The sequence below is a fragment of the Crinia signifera genome, chromosome 1 (genome assembly GCF_055691185.1).
Source record: "Crinia signifera chromosome 1, ASM5569118v1, whole genome shotgun sequence".
NCBI lineage: Eukaryota > Metazoa > Chordata > Amphibia > Anura > Myobatrachidae > Crinia > Crinia signifera.
Genome location: NC_139217.1, coordinates 92,789,650 through 92,815,861, shown reverse-complemented (window position 1 = coordinate 92,815,861; position 26,212 = coordinate 92,789,650). Strand labels below are relative to the sequence as shown.

Below are 26,212 nucleotides of genomic sequence, written 5' to 3'. Positions count from 1 at the left end.
GGTTTTGGGAGGGGGGGGGGGGTGTTAGTGGTGCCAGTGTACATGCTAAGAGAGTGGTGAGATGAGATAGAGGAGAGCAGAGAGTGTGCAGAAAATAGGCCCTGGTGTTTAACACAGGCCCACCTTGGCAACAAAATTGAAGGATGTAGTTGTGCGCGCGTCGAAGGCCTTCTCTGGAAAAGGGGTTTGGACACTCAAAAGGGGGCGTGTCCTTGAGCGTAGTGTATGACACCATATACCACTTCTACACCTTATGCAAAAAAATATTAGACCCCATTATACTTGCCCCTTACACATGATGCCAAATGGATTGAGCCAAAATTCACATAATGCCACATGGATTGAGCCAAAATTCACATAATGCCACATGGATTGAGCCAAAATTCATACTGTATAATGCCACAATGATTGAGCCAAAATTAACATAATGCTACACAGATTGAGCCAAAATTCAGAATATGCTTCATAAACAGGGACATTGTGCGCCAAAGGCATGCATTCAAAATTTACATCATAATGCCCATTATATGTTAAGCCAGACACTATAATGTCCATTACGTATTATGACAAACACCATAATGCCTATTAAAAACATGCTACGTAAGTGCTGATTACCTACATGCTCATTGCCAGGGGTTCCATACTTATTGCCATGTGGGATTACATGCTCATTACCAAGGGGGAATACATGCTTGCGGGGGGCTGCCTGGCTGTATTCAGAGCACTGCAGGTCCCGGCTATTTGAAATAATACCACATTCACACCAGGAAATGCAGGGATTTACCTGGGAATATGGTCCCAGGATCATGCAGGGACATTCCCGGGCTGATCCCTGAGAAAACCCCCCCCCCCCCCCCCACCACCTTTAACTGGCTATATCGTTTAACCGGCTATATCTTCAGAACCAACTGACCCATTTACAGTATCATATTGAAGAACTTTTGAGTGGGCTCCGAATGATTTTGGTCCCGTGAAACTGGGCCGTTTGGTTCCAAAGAAATCTGCCCTCAAAGAACATGAACAAAATCGGTATCATATTGAAGGCCTGGTGTCACGACCACCATGTCTGCCACTCACGCCTCCCATGCCATTGCTGCCCCTGGGGTTCCTAACAGGGTAGTTCAGACTCTGGCACTCACCTCCGCTATCAGTCCCCTTGTTCCTGGGTTGCGTGATGTCGCGCTATCATCTCATGGTGACAGTGGTAGCGTGCGCGCCGGTAACATGCGGGGCCTGGACGGCGTATGGCCTGAGTTGCCATAGTGTTCTGTGTCCTGTCTGGGCCTGGCTGGACACGCTGGCTGGTGCATGCTGCACACTTCCTGCTTCAGAAACCTGTCCCCCCCCCCCCTGGCGGCGGCCATCTTGTTGGTTTCTCCAATCAGGCTGCACTGCCAATTTCCATACAACCAATCACAGTGCAGCTCTCCCTTCATATACTGACTTGCTGGGCCAAACCAGCAGTCAGTACAATTATGTCCTTATGCTAGGCATCTGACTCTCCTTGCTGCTGGTAGCGCTGCTACTTCTAGTTCCAGAGACTCTATCCGGTATCCGGCTACACCCGCTGTCTTCAACCATCACATCGCAGACCCCTGCTGCCGCCTTCACGGACCGGACAAGGTTAGCCTGACGGTTATTACTCTGCGATCCCTCCTGGTTACAGCTATTAGGGTTGTCAGCACACCCTTCCCGGATTCTTCCAATCATCCATTCTTCCAATGATCCAACCATCCAATCATCCAACCCTCCAATCATCCAATCATCCAATTCGGCAATCCAATCATCCAATTCTTCAAGTTTTCATTTATTTCTTCAAACCTCCAAGTCAAGTCATCTCTTCATCCCAATCACCTGCAAGCTCTACAATAAGTATTGCATATCATTGACTTTGTTTACTCATTATCTACAGTATTATCCTTGTGCCATTCCTCATCTTCTGTACCATCGTATCTTTATTAAAACTGTTTTTTCTTTTATCCAGTTGCCGTCCTCCCTTCTGTCGCCTATGCAAAAACCATATATCAAAGCACCTAGCCTTCGTTTCACTCCAGTCGGTGCTACCGGAAACGTGACACCTGGCGATTTAGGTTCGAATGAGATCAACCACGGGTTCGGGCTCGTTGGAAAGCCCCAGTCCTCAGCTACAAAATGAGCTATGTCAGAAATGACAGGGGGGCTGAATAGAGTTAGACCCCAAACTGGTTGACTAAATTAAAGGCCCATAGACACTGGGCGACTTTGAGCGGAAAGCCGCTCAAAACAGCATGTTTGAGCAGCTTTCAGCTCAAAGCTGTCCAGTGTGTATGCCGCGGCGATGCGCGGTAAACCCTGCTGATGAAAGGCTTTAAGAATGGCTTTGCATAGCGCTACGCTATGTAAAGCTGTCCTGTCCCCGCTGAAGGCGCCGAGCAGGGGGAAAGCCGCTCAGTGTGTATGCACCCCCCCAGCGATGATAGTGATCATCGCTGTCCATACATGCTGGGCATAGTCGACCAGTGTGTATGGACCTTAAGAGTTACATTATCTCTCTATACTTTGTGCCTCATGGCGAGCTGTGATAGCAAGCAGTGCCTATTACTCTTTGTCACAACTCGTGGGTCAGTATTCCATTGACCCCCCCCTGCACTTGCCGTTTCCACCTCGCTGGAAACGGCAAGTTCAGCTGTCAGAACAGCGAGTCTCGCCGATATATGCAGCGGGCTGGCAGGCGAGAGTCAAAATGACAGATAATTGGCAAAAACGGTGAGAAGTGACGGAAAACGGGCGTGAATTCAACAATCCATCGCAACAACTACAGCATTGAATAGGCAACGGATGATATTTCCACCAAAGGAAATCGTGGTTGGACATTACATAGAAACACAGAATTTGGCGGCAGATAAGAACCATTTGGCCCATCTAGTCTGCCCCTTTTTTTACCCTTCCGGTAATCTCAACCCTTTTTAATCCTAATTTCTTTGTAAGGATATTCATATGCCTATCCCAAGCATGTTTACACATTGTTCTACTGTCTTAGCCTCTACCACCTCTGATGGTAGTATATACATTTTCTTACCTTTTGTGCTTGTAGCACTTGCTGATTTATTATGGATTTCATTTCCAAGTCTTTTCAACAGTGAATCTTTCTTAATCACACCTGTTCCATCCACATCGTACCTGATGTTTGGGTATTGGAGAATAGGACAAATTAGAACTCATATGTAATACATAGTAGTAGCCAATAACATTGGATAAGTGTACAGGTTGAGTATCCCTTATTCAAATATCCGTTATCCAAATTATTCCAAAAAACCAGTCTCCAAAATGTACATTTATATTTTATTTTTTGCTAAAAACCTACTGGCTACATCTGTAACTGGCACTACTGTGGAAATAACATGTAACTGGCACTAAATATGTGCAAGGACATGATATGTAACTGGCACTACTGGGGAAATGATATGTAACTGGCACTAAATATGTGCAAGGACATGATTGCTTGGCATTCACATTCCGTACCTGAGATAGTACACAAACTTTGTTTAATTTTTTAAACCCTTGTTTCATGTACAAATAAAATATATTTGTGTGTATTTCATGTGTTTGATATGGTAATAAATGCAAGATACCTCTTTCAAATATACAAATACTCCAAACTACAGGATAATCCGTTATCCAAAACCTGGATCAGTTCAGTATCAGTGGATGGAAACGGCCAGCATTATATGGGTGTCCTCATGAAAATGCTGGGCGTTCGACTGGGAATGCAAGCATGGCGTGGCTGAAGTCACGCTTACACTGACTTTTATTTCCAGGGCACACCCAGACACAGCTAAAGATACAAAAAAAGAAAGAAAGAGCAGCGCTGGCTATGTGGGTGTATGTAATGATAATTGGACTGATTGTACAAGTTAAAAAACAGTAGGTTTAATATGACCAATAAAAATGATGTAAACAGGTATACATTAAGACTGGTTTGGGGGATTTAAAATGCAGTGTGTGGACTGTCCATTCCTATTATGCCTGGAGTTAGGACCATAAAGTGCAAATGCAAAGATTTTGGGGTTACCGTCCACCTGTAGATCGGATGCTGGGGTGTGTGGTTTGTATCTCCCTGGGACTCAAGGCCCGAGTTGGAATTAGGGCCGAGTCACCTTCCAGAGTGAGGGAGTCACCCAGAGCTGGATTGTCCAATGGACATGGATGGAGTCCTTCCAGGTGGTGGGCAAATCGCCAAAGTGCAGCAAATGATGGTCCACAAGGGAAAAAGGGGTCCAAGGCTGGTCTGGAGTAGTCCAATAAAACTGGCTGTAGGCAGACACCTGACGCGTTTCGCCGTCTCAGCGGCTTTATCAAAAATCCTTTGATAAAGCCGATGAGACGGCGAAACGCGTCAGGTGTCTGCCTACAGCCAGTTTTATTGGACTACTCCAGACCAGCCTTGGACCCCTTTTTCCCTTGTGGACCATCATTTGCTGCACTTTGGCGATTTGCCCACCACCTGGAAGGACTCCATCCATGTCCATTGGACAATCCAGCTCTGGGTGACTCCCTCACTCTGGAAGGTGACTCGGCCCTAATTCCAACTCGGGCCTTGAGTCCCAGGGAGATACAAACCACACACCCCAGCATCCGATCTACAGGTGGACGGTAACCCCAAAATCTTTGCACTTGCATTTGCACTTTATGGTCCTAACTCCAGGCATAATAGGAATGGACAGTCCACACACTGCATTTTAAATCCCCCAAACCAGTCTTAATGTATACCTGTTTACATCATTTTTATTGGTCATATTAAACCTACTGTTTTTTAACTTGTACAATCAGTCCAATTATCATTACATACACCCACATAGCCAGCGCTGCTCATTCTTTCTTTTTTTGTATTGCACAGTTCGGGTCCAACTAACCCGACACCTACAGCAGCTGCTAGTGAAGCAGCCCAGGTCACAGCGCCACCTTCCCCTCTCCTTCCTTGTGGAGGAGCACTTTTCCACAGCTAAAGATACCCCTTTCACACAGAAAAGCAAGTTACCAGGTCAAACATTTGTACCCGTTAATTTGCCATTCAACGCAATTCCTTATCTTGTGCGAAAAAGTCAACCCAGTTTAACCCTTTTGCACAGAAAAAAATACCTGTGTTAATCAGCAAATTACTGGGTAAAAATGCTTGACCCAGTAATTAGTTTTCTGTGTGAAAGGGGTGTCAGGCTGGGACATGTAAAATAATCCGGCACTCAAATGCTGAGGTAAAGCCAGGTACAATCAGGGCCGCCAAGAGAAATCCTGGGCCCTGGTACAACAACTTCCCAGGGCCCCCCTGGAGGGGGTGTGACCACAGCATTTTTGGGGCACGCTCTGCTGCTCCTGCTTCGCGCCCGGAGGCACCGGGCACCCCCGCACCACTGCTGTCTGTCCAGCTTCTGGCCACCCTACAATGTAAGTAAATGAGCAGAACAGCCGGTATGGGGGGACAGTCATGTTTTTAGGGATGCCAATCCTGGGAATCCCAGGATGGAGCATTTTTCAATCCCAGCCCCCTGAACATCACTCTCCAAACACACTACACAATTGCTGATATCATTACACGCCAACCCTGCACAAACTACCATCGCTACCCTGCACCCTCTTCCCCACACACATCGCCGCTACTCCTTGCACACACTACAATATTGCCACCTCCCTTCTCGTACATACTCCCCGCTTCTGGCCACCCTACAATGTAAGTAAATGTGCAGGGCAGCCGGTGTGGGGGGACAGGCGTGTTTTTAGGGATGTCAATCCTGTGAATCCCAGGATGGAGCATTTTTCAATCCCAGCCCCCGGAATTGAAAAAAATGCCCCAAGATTGGCATCTCTACCTGTACCCCCGGCCCCCACTACATCAATGCAACCCTGAACTTCACTCTCCACATACACTACACAATTGCTGATACCTTTACACGCCAACCCTGCACACACTACCATCGCTACCCTGCACCCTCTTCCCCACACACATCGCCACTACTCCTTGCACACACTACACTATTGCCACCACCCTGCACCTCCCTTCCCGTACATACTACACTACCAATACCCTGCACCCACCTCCCTGCACATACTACACTACCACCACTACCCTGCACCCTCAGAATACATTGCCACTACCCTGCACCCGTCCCCGCACATTACATTGCCACTGCTCTGCACCCTACTCCCCGCACACACTACACTACCTTCACTACCCTCCTCCCCCTCCATGCACACACACTACACTACCTCCACTACCCTACACCTCCTTACCATGCCCTACAACCCCCACACACATAAACTGCTGTTATCCTGCACCCCTTTTCCTGCACACTATACCGCTGCTACCCTGCATCCCCCTTCCTGCAAACTAGACTGCTGTTGCCCTGCACCCCCTTAACTGCACACTACACCATTATTACCCTGCACCCCCCTTACTGTTCACTACATTGCTGCTACCTAGCACCCCCCTTCCTGCAAACTAGACTGCTGCTGCCACTCGTGCACCCGCCACCGATGGCAAAAAAAAAGTGTCTGTGTATGTGTGTCCGGACCTGGGCCCCCCTGACAGGCCTGGGCCAGGGTAAATTGTACCCACTCCCCCCCCCCCCCTTCTCGGCAGCCCTGGGTAGAATATAACAGTCCTGTGTTACATGATCCACAGTGGGCTTGCAATGGATTCCTAGTAACAGATAGTAAAATACTTTTAAGGCCCATACACACTCGCCATTTTGAGCTGAAAGACACCCAGTTTGAGCGGCTTTCAGTTCAAAGCCACCCAGTGTGTATGACCTGGTGATGAGCGCTGAGCACTGCAGCGCCGTCCCGCATCATTGCCAGGAAAGCTGCTCATTTGCTGGTATTACCAGCAAATGAGCGGCTTTGAGGACGGCTTTGCATTGTGCTGCACTATGTAAAGCCCCCGCTGACCACGCGGGGCAGGGGGAAAGCCGCTGAGTGTGTATGCACTGAGGTGCTCCCCCCCCCCCAGCGATGGCATTGGTCATCGCTGTCCATACACGCTGGGCATAATCACCCAGTGTGTATGGACCTTTACTTACAACCCTCATTTTAAAAAGTTGCTGATTTAATAAAGACAGTAAATATATTCCCATATTCCTTTAATAGATTCATTATTATAGCAGAGTCTACTATAATAGGAGGTAAGTACAAACCTTTTAAAAAGTTTACTATACTCTTCATCTTCCATGTTCAATCCTAGTTGAACAAGCATGGCTCTGAATTCGGGGGGTAGGATCCTTGCAGAACCATCTGGCTTCATCTGTGATATCAGTGCAGAGAGGTCCTCTAATCTAGTATTTATGAAGACACATTGTACTTTTGATAAAATCAATGAAAACGTATTACATATAAAAAACATAAGGGGCAGAATGTAAATCAGAATCAGGTGCGGCTGCGGTTGCATCTTATCTGTGTCTTTAGGGTCACGTCACTGCTGATCATCTTTAAACTGAGATGTAAACTCAGAGCGTACTCAGGGCTGCCAAGAGAAATCCTGGGCCCCGGTACATCAACTTCCAGGGGCCCCCATGGGGGTGACCACAGCATGTTAAGGGACGTGTTTAGCACATGAGAAGAACCGACTCACAGGAGCATAGCAGCATAAATATACACACAAAAAGACATTCACTTACCCATATAAATGTTTATCTCTCCATCCCCGCCAGGCGCCCGGGTCCATCCTACCGGAAGTGCTTTGCACCGTACTTCCGGTAGGAAGTCAGGGCACACTCACGTGCGTTCCACTGATCCCCCACCGTTTTCCACCGGACGGCAGTATCCAGCTACATCATAAAGGCAGATCCATGGCACCCATTCACTCGGTCTAAATTCGCTTCTTCTGTTACAGCTGGGTGCCGTGGATCCGCCTGTCATGAGCTGGGTACTGCCAGCCAGTGGAACGCAGAGGAGGAGCAGTGGAATGCACCTGAGTGTGCCCTGACTTCCTACTGTGCGCGATACGGGAAGTAGGGTGCCGAACACTTTTGGTAGGATGGACCCGGGCGCCCAGCGGGGACTACAGTGGGGGTAATTATATGGGAAAGTGAATGTCTTTTTGAGTTTATATTTATGCTGTATCCTCCTGAGGACGGGGGAGACCCTGCAAGTGCTAGGTGCTAATGCAGTCATTTCTGCATAATTGCTTGTGTGCCTTCTTCATTGGATTATCAATATATATATATATATATATATATATATATATATATATATATTTATATATATGGAGAACAATTAAGTATTAAGACAAGCAGGGCAGAAAAAAAAGGAACTTACAGGGCAGGACTTGGAGTCAGACAGAATCATTAGTTTCTCCAGCTCCAGCCTCCACTTCACCTTCCCCTGTCACATGCCGCGCGTTGTGCACCTGAAATTTCCGACCTTCCCCTCTCAAGTCAAGTGCTGTGCTCTGCAGACACACAGAGTTTCCCTGCAGATGCTCCGTAGTGGTGGAAGCCGGCCTCTGTCACTGTCTGCAGACTGCAGCACTGCACACAGTGAGTGAGAGCGACACAGGCTGCCACTGCTGATCTGCTCTCACCGGCGCCCAGCCAGCCGCCACCCCCGCGCCGCCGCTACACCGGATGATACATCCATCGAGGGCATCAAACTATTCTCGCCCTATCGATGCCCAAAACATCAAGCACTAGGTCCCAACCGTCGATGTTTTGGGAGGCCATCCCTATCCGGAATGTATTGCATTCCAAACCTTGGTCCAGTACATATGGGAATGTGGCCAAATGTAGATTTTCGTAGTTTTGACGCATTTCACCGTTTATACATCTTGTGCTCCACAACGGTTACAAGAGCAGTAACCATCGGAAAACACGCACAGTGGGAGATATTGTGCCGTTTACATATTTCACAGCTGAATGAAGCTGCTCTTACCTTTGTTTAGTCTTCAGCTGTGTATGGACTTGGGATGCGGTCAACATTTTGTCTTCTGTTCTCCTGGTGACTGGATCCAGCCAGGTGGGGCGTCCTTCCGGCACAGGATCTCGTATTGCTGCATACAGCTCCTCAAACTTTATTATGGTCTTTTCATCAAGTTTCAGCCTAGACAGTGAGGATATATGTACATATGAAAATACAGTGGTCAATCCCATAGTGATCGTATATATAGCTTCTACCATGCAGTGATTGGTCAGCAAGTGGTGAGAGAACTGGAGAGCATGCCATTGTAGTCTGTTATTCTCAGTTCCTGCCATGAGTTCAGATCCTATACTATTTCTCCAGGTCACACGTAATATAATAGACAATGAATAGTGACCAAGGAACAGGAAAGAGGAGGTAAAAGAAATAAAATGTTTGTATAAACATATCGCAGGAACACTAGCAAATCATCACAATTATGACAATTAGTTAATCTATTTAAAGTAAATATATTTTCCTACCGTATTATGTAAAATTCTGTTTTATACATAGCTATAATTTCATGCTTACTTTACTAGCACGCAAATCATGCATAGCATAAACAATGCACCTTATTCTGAGTTGCAATCCCCAATCTTGATGCAAACTGCTCGTACATCGTGGTCTGCGGCCCAAATTCTGATTTGTAAGGTATCACACAGCTGCAGTGGTGGCAACGTGGTCGATAACCACCACCGGTGCAGCCAATAGTACCCCACTCCCTGACACAAGGCCGTAGCCTTTGGGAAAGAGGCAAGGCCCTGCAGTCATTCTGCTGATGTCAATACAGGGGAGTGATGTGTTGGGAGCCCTCCCCTCTGATTACATCAATATACAGGGGACTTCTGCGTTGACAGCAGCTGGTTGCTACACAGGGCCCCTTGGCACCTTAGGCAAAGCATCATCCTACTGCCACCCTCCAACCCCACATTGACTCCAATACTCATTTTACAGCCCCTGGCTGTTCCTGCAAACTGATGGCTGTTGTGTGAGGAGTGGTGTGGTCACTTAGATGTGCCTGACTCAGAATATCATGGATGTTAGCAAGTGACTTCTACTTGCAAAAAGCATCTGGAATTGAAACTGCATTACCTGCCACACACAATACAGTGGGGCGGATGTATTAAGCCAGGTGAAGAGATAAAGTGAAAGGAGATAATGTACCAGCCAATCAACTCATAACTATAATTATCAAACGCAGCTGATTGGCTGGTGCATTATTACCTGCTACTTTATCTCCACTTTATCTCTTCACCAGGCTTGTGTTAACAATAATAAACTGTGTTTGATAATGCAGAATTAGCCTACTGCATATTTACACAACTTCACAAACACACTATGGGCTTTTTTCAGCATCGATTGCTATTTAGGAAATGTGCACTCCAGTCCATTATGGAATGTTCGCATTGAGCAAGGACATACACATAGCAGTGACAGTTTGATTGACAGGAAGCCGGCGTTTAGGGGTGAAAACATGGCATTTTCTGGGTGTGTTTGTGAAAGCACAGACGTGCCCATGGCACTTTTTGGGTCTGTCTTTGACATCGGCGATGACCACTATATGCGATGGACTTTTTTGCAACAGGAGTTTATTCTTTTCTTTCTGTGCACCAACTTTCTGATTGGAGGTAACTGTTTATTCTCCAATTAGCAATCCATGCAGAATTAGGCCCTATGAAACAACTTGCATTGTAACAAATAAACAGTATTAAAATGCAAAGGTGAGATAAACAACAGATATACAGTATAATGTATAATAGAGATAAAACAAGATTTCCAGATGACGTACCTTAAAAGGAGTTGCTGAAACTGTCTAGAGCTTATAGGCCTTCCAAGGAATTTTGTTAACATTATGAGTAGCACATCCCTATAAGACACAAATGTCAGCTGTAGTGAGTATTATTCAGCATAAACATTAACAGCTTCTCTAATGTCTGACAGATAAACTCACTATTGTTCACTTTCATATGTTATCGGCCTACAAGATGAGTATTTTAAGCCTATTAATTCAATAGGAGCTATGTAGTGACATCACTGAACTATGAGGCATGGAGTCGGACCAGTGATGTCACCAGTTCCTTGTGAATTGATAGGCTTTATTCTTCTACATGCCAGTCCAACCCACCAGTGCATGTAACTGTAGTTAGAAATTTCTTCATTTTTCGGCGACTGGCCATGAGATGCCACCTGCGGCTAGGGTTACCACCTCATCCCTTTAATTCCAGACACATATTAATTACACGGGTTCTGTGGCTGGGTGACTTCAAGACTCCATTTCACCTGGTTTTAAACTGCCACAGATCCTGTGTAATTAATATGTGTCCGGAATTAAAGGGATGAGGTGGTAATCCTAATCCTATGTTTTACAGGTAACTCCACTATTGAGCCCTTCTGTGTAGGCCACACACAGTAACCTATCACTGTTACCATAACAACACAACATAGGTGTTCCGCCAATGCGCATTTCACTTTAATGGCTTCAGGGTCGCACATGACCAGTAGCGGATCTTTTAAAATGTGTCTGAATAATGAGTGCACCTGCTGGGTTACCTAGGAAAATGTGCACTGTTGGGGGTACTTGAGGACCAGGGTTGGGAACCACTGACATAGATCGTTCGCCCACGAGGTGAAGTAAAATCTTTAGCAATCTCATTTGCTAACAATATTGCATAGAGGTGATTCAGCATAGCCAATCAGCCTTCGCCAGCTATCTATCATATGGCTTACAGGTAACTCCACTATTGAGCCCTTCTGTCTAGGCCACACACAGTAACCTATCACTGTTACCATAACAACACAACATAGGTGTTCCGCCAATGCGCATTTCACTTTAATGGCTTTATCAGGGTCGCACATGACCAGTAGCAGTGCCCGAACTGACCTTCTGAGAGCACAGAGGCTGAAGCAGCACTGACAGACCCCTACCCATACTTTAGTATGGTACTTGGCAAGGCCTGATCCACTTCACAGCATAAAGGCATGATTTATTGGTATAAAAAAACCCACCCCAATCTGCAAAGCTCCACCCATTTTGGTAATAATTTTGCCCCTTTCAGGGTTGTAAATTGAGACAGGTAGGAGATATGCTATTCTGCCCTTGCTTATACATACACATAGACCCTTATACAGATCTGTTCGCAGTACAAATTTGTTCTCAAAATGGGCAAAACCATGTGCACTGCAGGTGGGGCAGATGTAACATGTATAGAGAGAGTTAGATTTGAGTCAGTTATTTTGTTTCTGTGCACTGTAAATACTGGCTGCATTTTTTTAACACTGCAAATTTTAGATTTCAGTTTCAACACACCCCACCCAAATTTAACTCTCTCTGCACATGTTCCATCTGCCCCACCTGCAGTGCACATAGGGGGTTATTCAGGTTGATTCGCAAGGCTGCGAATTCGCAGCCTTGCGAGTACACCAAACCCCGCCGCCCCAGCAAAGTGCGGCTTCGCCCGCACAGCAGCGAATGTATGTTTTGCATAAACATCCATTCGCTTTGCTGGGGTGTCCGCCCATATCATTCGATGGTCGGTGACCATCGAATGATGTTTAGCGTGCACGCTTATATAAGTGACTTTTGAGTTACTTAGTTAAGCGTGCACGCTGGCGTGATATGGGCGGGCAGCTGACATCCGGTGATGTCAGCTACCCGGCCCACACACCCGCGTCACTGCCTCATTACCATGAGAACGCCCAGCGATCTCATGGAAACGCCCATGGAACGCTGGGCATTCCCATATGGTAATGGGGCAGCCCGGTGCTCCCCGCCCATCTCCGCCCCCCCTCGCTGCCATGGGTGCGTGCACCATGCGCCTGCACATGCGCAGAAACACGCCTGCGCATGCGCAGACGCATAACATCGGTACTGCGTGCGAATGCGCGCAGTACCGATGAAATCTGAATAAGGCCCATAGTTTTGCCCATTTTGAGAACAAATTTGTACTGTGATCAGATCTGAATAAGGGCCATAGGCCTCCAAAAAAATTAATTAGACTATTTGTAATTCTTGAAGACCTTTGGCTACCTGAATCTTGTAATGTGTCTTATGAAATTGTCAAGAGACATTTGTTATATATATAAGTATGCATATGTGAACCATGGCTCAGTAAGTATTTAGTAGTAGGATAACCGAGTCTGGAGGATAACCTGGGTAACAGGGGTGTGGCTAGGGAAAGGGGTGTGGTCATCAGCACCAAAGGTAGAAGGAAGCCTTGCTGAAATTCTTACTCCTTATTCATGATACAGATGTATTCATAACCCCATCAATAGCACCCTAGTCTCACAAACTGACATTCATTGACATACAGTATCCACCTTCTGTTATCTCCAAGCAACAGCCACTAGGTCAGTGATGTCAGTGACATGCCCACATCTGCTTATCCACCTCCTGTTACTTCTCAGGAACAGCCACTATGTCAGTGACATGCCCACATCTGCCTATCCACCTCCTGTTACTTCTCAGGAACACCTACTGTGTCAGTGACATGCCCACATCTGCCTATCCACCTCCTCTTATCTCCAAGGAACAGCCACTATGTCAGTGATGTCAGTGACATGCCAACATCTGCCTATCCACCTCCTGTTATCTCCCAGGAACAGTCACTATGTCAGTGATGTCAGTGACATGCCTACATCTGCCTTTCCATCTCCTCTTATCTCCCACGAACAGCCACTATGTCAGTGATGTTAGTGATATGCCCACATCTGCCTATCCACCTCCTGCTACTTCTCTTGAACAGCCACTGTCAGTGATGTCAGTGACATGCCCACATCTGCCTATCCACCTCCTGCTACTTCTCAGGAACAGCAATTATGTCAGTGACATGCCCACATCTGCCTATCCACCTCCTGTTACTTCTCAGGAACACCTACTATGTCAGTGACATGCCCACATCTGCCTTTCCATCTCCTCTTATCTCCCATGAACAGCCACGATGTTAGTGATATGCCCACATCTGCCTATCCACCTCCTGCTACTTCTCAGGAACAGCAATTATGTCAGTGACATGCCCACATCTGCCTATCCACCTCCTGTTATCTCACAGGAACAGCCACTATGTCAGTGATGTCCGTGACATGCCCACATCTGCCTATCCACCTCCTGTTATCTCCCAGGAACAGCCACTATGTCAGTGACATGCCCACATCTGCCTATCCACCTCCTGTTATCTCCCAGGTACAGCCACTATGTCAGTGACATGCCCACATCTGCCTATCCACCTCTTGTTATATCCCAGGAACAGCCACTATGTCAGTGACAAGCCCACATCTGCCTATCCACCTCCTGATACTTCTCAGGAACATCAACTATGTCAGTGATGTCAGTGACATGCCCACATCTGCCTATCCACCTCCTGTTTTCCTCCCAGGAAAACAGCAAAAGTCCCCCAATCTGGATTGGAAGCCAAAGCAGAGAGTCCAACAGACAGGTCACACTTAACACGTTTCGGCAGAAATCCTTCTTCAGAAGCGTGGTATATATACCCTAACATATCCTATAGCACACATGATGGTAATCCATAATACAGGGGACCCCTAGTCTTTTTCTGTCCCATATTTTTGGAACTAGGATCAGTCCAAGATCCAAGAGCCCGATGCTGGTTTCTTAAATACAGGTGGCTTCATCAACAGGTGTGTAGGGGCCCCAGTGCATTGCTTTGCATTGTTTTACACTGCTTTTAAGACGGCCCTGAGATGTGTGTGCAGTCGCCTCAAAAAAGTGTGATCTGTCTATTTTTACAGATGTATGCAACTCAAAATCTGGCCCTGTGTGTGTATTAGAAAGGGGTTGTGGAAGTGTATTTGATTCACCAACCTGTTCACTTGACCTTTGCCTTCTGGATCATTGTTTTTAAACAGCTGCCTGAGGCTGAAATATCCCCCAGATCTTAGCTTTTCCTGTAACACATGCTCCAGCTGCAATACATAATAAAGTAATTTTAGCAACACAAGTATCATCCTCACCAAAATGAAAGCTTCTTAAGATTTACAAGCCTGACACAATGGAGAAAAGCCAACAATGTTCATTTAGGGCCCTATATAATAAAAAAATATTTGTGGCTATTTCCCCCAAAACACCAGTTTTTCTGGGGCTAGTTTCAAATATTATTTTTGCCTGGAATGTAAATGGTGGGACATTGGCAGATATCTCTAATACCCAGGGCCAGCGTACAGTTTTTCGGCACTTGAGGCAAAACTTCAGCTTACCGCTGCCACCAAAACCCATTTACCAATACTGACTTTCCAGAACCTCATGGGGAAAGTGGTGTCTTAGAAGTTCAACAACTGCCGTTTGCATTAAGTTTAACAAGGATGCCTCTCTCAGAGTCATTGTCAGTTTTGTGATAGTCAGAAACACATTCCAGATTCTGGAGCCCATAGGCTTCTGCCTAATGGTTGGGCTAGCCTTGCTGATATCTGCAACAAATGCTCCATTGCTGCCTGCAGAGCATTCACCATAGGTTTCTATGGGGATGCGATGCTACCAGATTTATGAATATCGGGAATGCAAAGACTTCCCAATAGTAGTCTATGAACTATGGATCCCTTCCCCGGAAGTGGCCATTGTGTAGTGCAGTCCTTGCTGACCACCCATGCGCACCAGCCCTGGCATCCATCACACTCCATCGCAGGGACACATCGATACCTTCGCATTTAATAGGATCGATCTCATTGTATGCTATGTCATTGCTATTGAAAATATATAAAATTAAGGGAAAGCAGATTATCCCTATACGTGTTTTATTATGGGTCACAGTGTGTGTTTTTTCCTGTAAATACAAGAGTTAAATACCGTAGCAGCGCTGATAGAATTGAAACAAACATTACAACACCGCTGCTTGTGTTATATTGTTGAGTATCCCTTGTAAAAGCAGCAGCACATTGGAATTGTAAACACATCTGCGCTCAGTCAACATTACCAGCAGATGCGTGACTGTGTGGACGGCTTTCCATAGCATGTTGGCTTGCTATGGAAAGCCGTCCACCCCGCGAAAATCGCTCCGTGTTTATGAACTGAGCGATTTTCATCATTGCTGTGCATACACGCTGGGCAAAAATGCCCATTGCGTATGAAATGTTGCAATGCCACTCTAAAGGTTAGTGTAAGTATGCCTGGCAGGTTTAGGGTTATGCTGCGGGAGGAGAGTTAGGGTTAGGGCTGGTGTCTGTATTCTGACTGCCAGAATATTGACTGCCGCTATCCTGTATTTATTTATTACACTCTGCAGCATTAATAGGTGTCCCATCTCACAGTCAAGTGGAAGTGGTGGGTGCCAGGGACATGCAGTCAGGGGATGCAGTGCTTACCCTGTAATTTTGTTTAAAATAATACAAAGACTATACTTACAGATGGAGCTGGCTCCATCGTTGCAGGGGCTGGCAAAACTATCACCAGCCCCCGCCAGCCACCATGCCGTGCGCACATGAGATGCTGGCGTGCGCCGTGGCGACGGAGCTCCCTGCTGCAGTCCGCCACCTCCCCCGCCACCTCCCCCGCCAACAGTGCTGGTTCCCACTGCCACCCTGACCCCACCCCCCCCCCCCCCTAACCCTGCCCATCTCCCTGAAACGTAGACAGGCAGGGACTTGCTGCTCAGCCGACAAGAGACAGGGATGCGCATGCACGTGCGTTCCAGTTTAATGGAGCCCCTGTCCGCCGGTGCTCACCAGAGGGGACGGTCCATCTGTATGACACATATTCTGTGTCATAAGTATTTTCTTTATATTATTTTAGTAATTTGTACCATTTAAATTAGTTTGGGAGGCACCGATAAGAGTACCTCCCAAACAAGTATAAGGGGATGAAGCGCCGAGGGTCAGGGGTAAGTCATGGGCTAAAAAAGCTCATTAAAAAGTATGGTAGAAGATGCACTTCAATGAGTGCTTCATTGACAGGGGCTGCTGTGATTAGACAACAGATCCAGCTGCTGTCCAATTACACCAGCCCCAGTTAATTAAGTTTCTTGAAGTGGTGCTTTTATCTGACTCGAGTCTCCCCTCTCCCCTGTTCCCCCAGATCCAGCAGCTGCTCCTGTCACGCTGTAGAAGTGACCTCCATGCTGGCCGCGTCTGGTGAGTATTTAAGTATTTTCTATTGGGGGGGGGGGAGGGAGGTTGGGGTGGCACTGCCACCACGGTAGATGCACAGGTTGAGCGGTACCAGGCAGGAGTCATCTTGCTCTATATTGGAGGTGCTAGCAGTGCTCCTCGGACAGAATTGGTAAGTTCCATTGGAAGAACTGCAGTCACACTTGGATCCCACAGTGAACTACACAGCTGCTACTAAATATGCAGGTGCCCCTTTAGGGCTTGGAGCCCGAAGGCAGGAGACTCAGTTGTCTCTGTCAGTTACACCCCTGCCTCCTCTCCACATGACATACTGAGAACTGTCTGTGTATGACTGGTAAACATACTTTGGTGCCTCTGGAGAGATTTTGAAAAGGAGGCAATGATTAGTAGGAGGACAGCTGTAAAAAATCAGATGCAGGGATAAATGTACCAAGCTTCAACAAGTGATAAAGTGGAAAATGATAAACCACCCGCTAAGGCTGGGTTTGACAGTTGGGGGCTTGTTGTTTATCACTCTCAAAGTTACCACTTTTTAGAGCTTGGTGCATCTGGCCCACAAGCTTAAAAAGGCACTTACTGTATCTTGTTATTGTAGGGTTGGGGGGGGATGTGGATTGTATTTTAGCTCTGACATAAATATTTAACAATGAGGGGTACATTTACAAAAGCTTCTAAAAATAAAAAAGGTGTTTTTGCACAACGCAACCAGTCAGAGTCTATAATTTTCTAGGATGCCATAAAGAAATGAAAGACAGAATCGAATTGGTTGCTATAGGCAAAGCCGGCCCTAGCCTAAATGATGCCCTAGGCGAACTAGCACTGCCAATAGTTCTGCCTCTGACCCTGCTCCCCTTTCCCAGCACCATCAACCCTCATCCCTCATCACAGCAGTCATCATATTGGTGCTCCTACCCTCAATATTTTAAATAGAAACAGCGCACACATTCGGTGCGCAGCCCAAACAGGGATGTGTTCTTGCTGGGAAGGGGCATGGCCACGACCTCTGCCTCTGCTTGGATACAGATGTTTCCTCATACATCTTGCCTCATTAGGCCATGCAGCTCCTGACCAGTTCTGCTAACGTTGGGTGCCTTTTTTGCTGAAAATTTGTCTTATTTGCATTGTTATGTGACCAGGACAAACAAGGAGCTTCCAATGATTAAAGTGATATGCGGCATTCCTATATTCTGTGTGCGGCTGTTGCTGTACCTGCATACGGAATGCTATGTTACAGTGATTTCCACGAATACACTATTTCATATGCAGATACAGCCTCACTCACACACAGAATATAGGCATGCTGCGTATCATTTTAATCAGCAGAAGCTGCTGGTGCCCCATGGCATTCCAAATGCCCTAGGCAATTGCCTAGTTTGCCTATGCCTAAGGCCGGCTCTGGCTATAGGCAACATCACCTCTTTTCATTTTTAGAAGCTTTAGTAAATTTACCATTGAGGATTTAGGGTACAGGTGTAGCTAGTAGTGGGTCTGCAGGGACCCAGGGAATACATAAGATACAGAGGAGGTGCAATATCACATTATACTCATTTGTATGATATGTTTTAGATATTTTGCATTGCAGTATATTGAGCTGTGATACATGAAATGATGTATGAAATAAGAGGTGTGGGTTATTTATCCCAAAACATAAGAATACCCAATCAATAGTACCCATGTAATTATTTGCATATTTAAATTCTATGGATCTAATCTACATATGATTACCTCATCGATTATAATCCGTAATTGGGTTCCAGGTCTTGACACCAGACTGGACCTGCTACTAGCAGAGCTTTCTCTGCTTTGGGCACGACTCGCGATATCTGCCCTCTGACCTGTATGTGGATATAAACAAGACCTTCATCACATGTCTTCCTTTGGTGGCGGAAATGGTAAAAAAGTAAATATTACGCAGTTTGATCAGTTATGCTTGAAATACAGTTTGTACAGTTATCATAAATTTAAAAAGACAAAAAGAGTCTAGAAGAGACAAGTCCTACAGTTGTTGGATATGCAGGTGGGGGTGGGCACCCTGCGCTTACTAACCAAAATAAGGAGTTACCCTACACAGTTTGTTTAGTACACAAAAAGTGAATGTTTAATTTAAACCGATAGCATGCAAAACTTGTACATCATATTCAAGTGATATTAAGGTAACTAAGCTTTAAAAAGGATTCATTTAAAACAAATTGTATAAGTGGTTTTAAAAATATGTATATCTAAACATCTAATACCGGTATACAGAACACAATGGGACTGGTGCAGGTGATCCAAGGTGCAGGGGTGTCTGCCGGCAAACTTACCCTTCCGTGCCGTGTGTGTGCAGCGGCAATAGAGGGGTATCCACAAACATCAATGTTTGATGATGTTTGTGGTGATTATTGTGGATACCCCTCTATTGCCGCTGCACACACACGGCACGGAAGGGTAAGTCTGCCGGCAGACACCCCCTGCACCTTGGATAACCAGGTACCAACCCTGTTTTGACTTTACTTGACTTTCTAAAAAGGAATCATACTCAGCAATTGCTGCAACAAGAACCATACCAGTACTGGACTCATATTTATGTTTGTTTGTTTGGTATCCCCCAGTCCCATTGTGTTTTGTATATACCAGTATTAGATGTTTAGATATACATATTTTAAATCCCTTTATACAATTTGTTTTAAATGAATCCTTTTTAAAGCTTAGTTACCCTAATATCACTTGAATATGATGTACAAGTTTTGCATGCTATCGGTTTAAATTAAACATTCACTTTTTGTGTACCAAACCACTGTGTAGGGTAACTCCTTATTTTGGTTAGTAAGCGCAGGGTGCCCACCCCCACCTGTCTATCTTCACACAAATTTGGGTAGTAAGTAGTGTACCCGTGCACCCAGCTGCTACAACCAAATAACAGGTCTATGGCGCAGGTTTCCCACCATCCACTCAAAACCCAGTTGTTGGATATGGCCAGGCATGAAGGCAAATGAGGGAGGCAGGTTCAAGGTAAACAGAATGGAAACCAAACAGGGATTCAGACAAGGCACAGACAGAATAACGGACACGCAGGTAATGTGGCAAACGGACAGTGTATCCACAGGATAAGTACGGAGTGCAGGCACCTAAAATATGGACAAGCAGTTCACAACAGAGCACAAGCTATAACCTGCAGGACCCAGCAAGACTGCCTGCCTTTTAGAAGACACCAGGACCAACCAGGAGTACCAGCGAGGACAGGCCAGCCTCAAAGAGAAACTGTGCAGCTGCAGCACTGAATGTCAAAAATCCCTATTGTCAGACAGAAACAGTCACTTACTGTGGCCACCTGGCATTCCCATTGCCTAGCAACCAACAGGGACCATTGACAGGAAGTGACTTGACATTCTGATCACCTAGTAAAGACTGGAACCTGTGGAAAGGAGCACCAGCAGCACCAGCACCAGCAGTTTACTCATCTTTTCCTCTTCACACAATTTTTCTGTCTCTCGATTTTTAGGAGTTTTGGAGTTTTTGGTAGCTGCAGCTATACAAATGTCATTCTAAGGATTTGTTTACAATAAAAAGAACATTTTATGTACCTCTATACAGTACAGTGATCATTCTAGCGACCGATATACAATATAGTGAATCTACATGTACAAACTTGCCTACTTTTGAAAACTAGTTTCAGGGAGATTATAGTTGGTAGTAGAATTTTGCAAGGTGACCCATTGAGGTGACGTGTCATGCTCCACCCAATTGGCGTGTCTAGTTCCATATATGGAGAGATACCTCTGAGAGGAATTTTCAAAAATGACTTGTATCCAAATGTAGATGAGCCCCAAAGCAGTAAGTAAGAGAAACTATACTTGGTAAAGAGCTGGGAAATGGCGCTGATGATTCATTGTAAATGTATTTATCTCTCATTCCTTTTTCCCCAAAATGTAACAGTGTAATGTGGGCTAGGTGAAATGAGGGAGATTGCTAGACTAATGAGGAGAGAGGGAGATTGCTGCTATTTCAGGGAGTCTCCTGCAGAATGCAGGAGGGTAGGCAACTATGCATAAGTATAATTGAAAGATTGCAGAGGATAACTAGTTTATCCAGAACGACATAAACTTACGGGCATGAGCATGTGACATGAATTCATAGACACTGGCATCTGGTGGTTGTGCTTTGAAGGGGAGGAGTGCTGTGTGAGGGGAGTAATGATTTGATTGGCTGATGGAATATCAGGGGAGTGATCCTACATACAATATATGCCTGGCTCTAGAAAGTTCTCTCTCTTTTCAGTCAGATTCGTTGGAGGAGATAGGTGCAGTCTCCCTGACTCCTATTTATCAGCTTTATCTGTACCTTATCCTTCTTTTCTCTCCCCATCTTTCCATTCTGTCTAGCTTCTTATTCTCTCTATTTTTCTCTCATAGGGCGGGATTCTCTAAAATCCGCAGCCCTCTTCGCCGGCCACCGCATTTCTAATGACCGCATATTCTCTAAAATATGCGGTCATTAACGCAAGGGACAGCTCTTGCGGTAAGAGCTGTCCCTTGCGATGCGGCGCCGTTGCTGGACTTCCGGGTCTATGACTGACGCGCCGGCCGCAGGGCATGCTGGGATAAGAAGCCCATAGGCTTCTGCAGGGAACCGCCAGCTTTTGCTGGCGATTCCCTCCGCAGCGGTGACACTGCAGAGGGAGGTTAGAGAATACAGAAATCCGGTAAAAACCACGATAACGGGGTTTTTACCGCATTTCTGTGATAGAGAATCCCGCCCATAGTGATAGTCAGTCAGATGAGTTGGATGATATTGCTGAGTCATATTACTTTTCCTATGTCTATCTTCCTTGTTTCATTCCAGCACTTCTAATGTTGGCATTGTAAAAATGTCTATATCTTAAAAATATTGGCAGGTGAAATTTTGACATTGTGCAGAGAGCGAAGAGTTAGGGTTAGGCTGCAGGATAAGGAGGGTAGGGTTAGGCTGCTGGAGGGTAACGTTAGGTTTGGGCACTAGGTAGGAGGTTAGGTGATAGCATTATTCCCCGCTAGGTCTGGGCAGAAGTCACCATCACCTGACATACCCAGAAGACATCACCAGAGCTTTCAGAGATCGGCTACCAGGTGCACCAGGACACACATTCTAGTCATGCCAACATTTCATCAGTGTCGTCATGAATAATGTACACATGGTATGTGTCTACGTTGTGAGTGACATGACAAATGTTGACAAAAAATACCAAATCCACTGTGGTGTATGTCCTATTTATTAAGTGTCTAAAATCTAGAAATAGATGACATTGAACCAGTGGTTCACAAACTGCGCACCCTGGAGTGCATTGGGAACCTTGCATGGGTGCCTTGGGTTGGAGTTTCAAGACCAAATCAAATTAGTTATGGTCAATGTAAGAGGCAAATCCAAACATATAATACAACCAGAAGCGAATCCTGTCCCTCACCACATAACTGAGTCTAGTGATGATATATAAGCACAACTTACTTCATTGAATCTGTTCTGAATTTCTCTATAGAAGACTTTTGACCATGTGTACCGTGAAAAAAAGAAAATCAACATTTTCTAGTGCGCCGTCGCTCAAAAAAGTTTGTGAACCACTGTATTGGACTGCGATCCCAGAGAGGCTCCACTGGATTTCTTCCAGGCTATGTAAGATATTTATCCTACCTTTTAAAGAGGACAACTAAAGGCGTTTTCCATTGCCACCAATTGCATTCTAGGGTTTATCTAGTACATTTTTTCAAATGGTAGCTAGGAGCTGACTGGCTGCTTTGGGGAAGATTTCTACTCACTAGAAAGATTAATAAATTGCCCACATTTCTATATAGCCTGAACTACTGTCAGAGCCCCCATGATGCTCTTTTATATAGCCACAGCCCCCGCATTACCCTATGCATGCCTCAGAGCTCCCACTATAGATCTGCTGGGTACAAGTGGGATTCCATGTTCCGCTTTAAAATAACTCTTTAATGTACAATATGCTAACAAACTCTGTTATTTAAAAGGCCAATTTGAATTGGCGCATGTACAGTAATTGGAGATGTAAAAATGCAATTAGGTGTAAGTTACCGAGATAACCATTAGAAACTTGACATCTTGTATCAGGGCAAGTAAATCATAATAAACCAACTAAACAAAATGAGCAATTGATCCTGAAACGAACACCTTAAAATATCTGTTTAGCAGCTTAGTATTAGTGACTAGATTGTGCAACACATGTCAGTCCATTGAGAATCCCGGCAGCAGCATTGTGTTCCACCATTATTCAACTGTAACATACTGTACTACAGTATTTCATGGGAAGAGAAATACAGTATCAGTACATCTCCTACAACCTACCACTAGGTGGTGATAATGACAATAATACATTCAACCTCTAATGAATGTGTGAAGGTTAGTCCTCTTATTTCTGGATTATAATTACCGGTACCATTATTTTAAGCAAGCCTGTAACCCTGCACAGTTAGGAGGTAATGGTTTGGCAAAACTGATGTTATCTCACAGAAACTGTGCGGAGTGAACACATTCCTGCTTCCTTTCTTTACTGAACAAAGGTAACTAGCTCACTACTAGTAAGCCTGCTCAAAGCAAAAGCTTCGAAAGTTAGTCTGCTGTGTAACACCTTCTGTGTTTGTCCATGTGTGAGTAAGATGTAGTTTCACCCTCTGCCAGCAGATGGCAATGTTTCGGAGACTCATGGACACTAGACCTATATACTGTATATACTGTATATAGCAGGGTTGCCGACTTTTGTAATCTCCTCTCCGGGAGAAGCCCGGAGAGGAGACATTTAGCATGACTTCGGGGGGGGCAGGGCTTGAGCGTGAAGTCCTTAAGCCCATCCGGGAGGGGGACCCGATTTTCGCAACCCTCCCGGCTATTCCGGGAGGGTAGGCAACACTGGCATATAGATGATAAGAGTCAGCATACTACACAGTGGTGCAGCATGGGGCAAATATGTCCCCTTTGTTTATTATGGGGGGGATGCGCATGTGCCTAGGCGCTAATGCTTATGTGCAGACCCCCAAAGCGAGCGCCTTCTGTGAAATTTTCATTCGCCGGGGTGCCTGACTGACAGGCTGGGGCATTCCGGGGTGGACACCCAGCATTTCATAGGTGTGCCCAGAGAAATGGTGGGCGCACCCACAGAAACGCTGGCAGGCCCCAGGGAACACATGAGGGCATCCCCCCCTCTTAAACTGTTGACTTGAATGGCTGATCATTTTGTGGCGGCTGGGTGATATATTGCTGTGGGAGAAGGATTATATTGCGGTGGCTGGCTGATTGTATTGCGGCCACTGGCTGATAATGTTATCTGCATCCTAATCGTCTATTTATGGACAAGTGATGATAACCCTTTCTATGACTGAGAAAGACATTCCGCATACTTAAAAGAAGGAAACAGCAGATTAAACTTCCAGTTTATCTGCTTTCATTCTTTTATTTAGATATTTAGAATTCTGTATTTGAGCGGTCAGTCAAAAATACAGAAAGAAAACCAGTAATGGCTGCCGTGGTACATTCAGAATAAGGTGTGATCTGGTCCCATGCGGCCCGGGAACAGAAAGTAGGTGGGGAGGGGGGATAGAAATGAATGAAGTCTTGTGATAGTTGTCTATGGGGGAAATTTACTAAGTGGTGTATTCTACTTCACATGTGTTGTTGCTATGGGCAACCAATCAGATCCTGTCTACTATCTTCTAGAGGGTGCTAAATAAAGAAGTAGATTCTGATTGGTTGCCCATAGCAACATGACATGTGAAGTAGAATACACATCTTAGTAAATTTCCCCCTAAGTCCCTGCAGCCTGCTTTGCAGTCACCAGCTCCACATTTAACATTGTGACAATCATAATGTTGACACCACAATATTGACACTTAAGATATCGACACTGTAAAATTGTTGCGATTTTCAAAATGTCAACATGTGAAATGTCAACATTCTGCAGGGAGTGAAAGATTAGGGTCAGGCTGCAGGATAAGGAGGGCTCGGGTTTGGCTGCTGGAGGGCTGGGTTAGGTTAAGGTCAGGAACTAGGTAGGAGGTTAGGTGTTAGCAATCTTCGCCACCAGAATCGGGCGGAAGTCACCATCACCTGACTTACAAAGAAGACTGGAGTTATCAGAGATCCGCTACCAGGTGCACCAGGACACACATTGTAATTCTGACGACATTTCATCATTGTTTGTGGATGAATGATTGAGTTGTGGCATCCAGCTGATATATTGCTGTGAGTGGATGATTCTATTGTAGTCACTGGCTGATTGTATTGTGGCCACTGGCTGATAATATTATCTGCATGATTGAATTGTGGTGACTGGCTGACTACATCGTAGTGGCTGGATAATTATATGTGGTGGCTGACTGATTATATTGTGGCAAATAGCTGAGTAGTTGGTCCCCACAACATATAATCAGTCAGCCACCACAGTATGGTCATCCGGCCACTTCAGTATAGCCAGCCACCATAATATAACCATGCTGCCACCACAAAACACAAACACAGCTGGCCACCACAATCTAAACACCACAATGTAACCATATTGTGGTGACCAGCTGATTATATTGTGGTGGTAGGATAGTTAGATTGAGGTGGATGGCTAGACCATTGTCTACAGAGCTGCTGCTGGAGAAAAGGGGGTCCACATGGAGCCTGAACACATACCCTCCTCCTTTCTTAAACCGACCCTGGTATGCACCTATGTGTGGGACTCTTTCATAGTTGGATGCAATGTCATAAGCAGTTGAGCAATTATTTGGCAATGCACATGGGTCAACACCAACTGTGCATGCGCAGTGATTGATTGGTGATAGCGCATTCACACAGTGTTTATGAACAAAGTGAATGACAGGAAGGTAATAGGGGGGTGGTTATACAAATGCAGGTGTGTCGGGACCATTTGCAGACCATTTTATGGTCTGTCGGGATTCCGACAGTCATTACTCCGTCGTCTGAATCCCGACTGCTCCCTCGTGGGGGTCCACGACCCCCATAGAGGGAGAATAAAATAGGTGGTGAGCCCAGCTCTCCACCGTGCCCCCAGGGGGCTTCATTGCGCTCCCCCCGCTGTGCAGTCGGGATTCCGACGTCTGAGTAATGACTGTCGGAATCCCGACTGTCGGTAAATTACACCACACCCATTTTATGGGCAGGTCAAAATCTGTCTGTGTGAATTTGCTTGAAACTAGAGAGCCAGTCAGGAAGCTGCTCTGTCGTTGACTCCATTGATTCACTCAGGAGG

The 26,212-nt window shown here is 45.7% G+C and overlaps 1 protein-coding gene across 4 annotated transcripts in view; it reads right to left on the bottom strand.

Annotated features, from left to right (window-relative positions):
* Window positions 1-26,212, bottom strand: part of LOC146058169 (EF-hand calcium-binding domain-containing protein 6-like) — a 118,685-nt gene that overhangs the window by 78,590 nt on the left and 13,883 nt on the right. For all 4 annotated transcript variants that reach the window (XM_083170256.1, XM_083170264.1, XM_083170241.1 and 1 more), the window contains exons 3-8: window positions 18,721-18,830; window positions 14,741-14,841; window positions 10,712-10,789; window positions 8,899-9,066; window positions 7,167-7,304; window positions 3,059-3,159 (exon numbers count right to left, since the gene is read on the bottom strand). In XM_083170256.1, coding sequence (XP_083026382.1) covers window positions 3,059-3,159; window positions 7,167-7,304; window positions 8,899-9,066; window positions 10,712-10,789; window positions 14,741-14,841; window positions 18,721-18,830 — 696 coding nt within the window. The remainder of the gene's footprint in view (window positions 1-3,058; window positions 3,160-7,166; window positions 7,305-8,898; window positions 9,067-10,711; window positions 10,790-14,740; window positions 14,842-18,720; window positions 18,831-26,212) is intronic.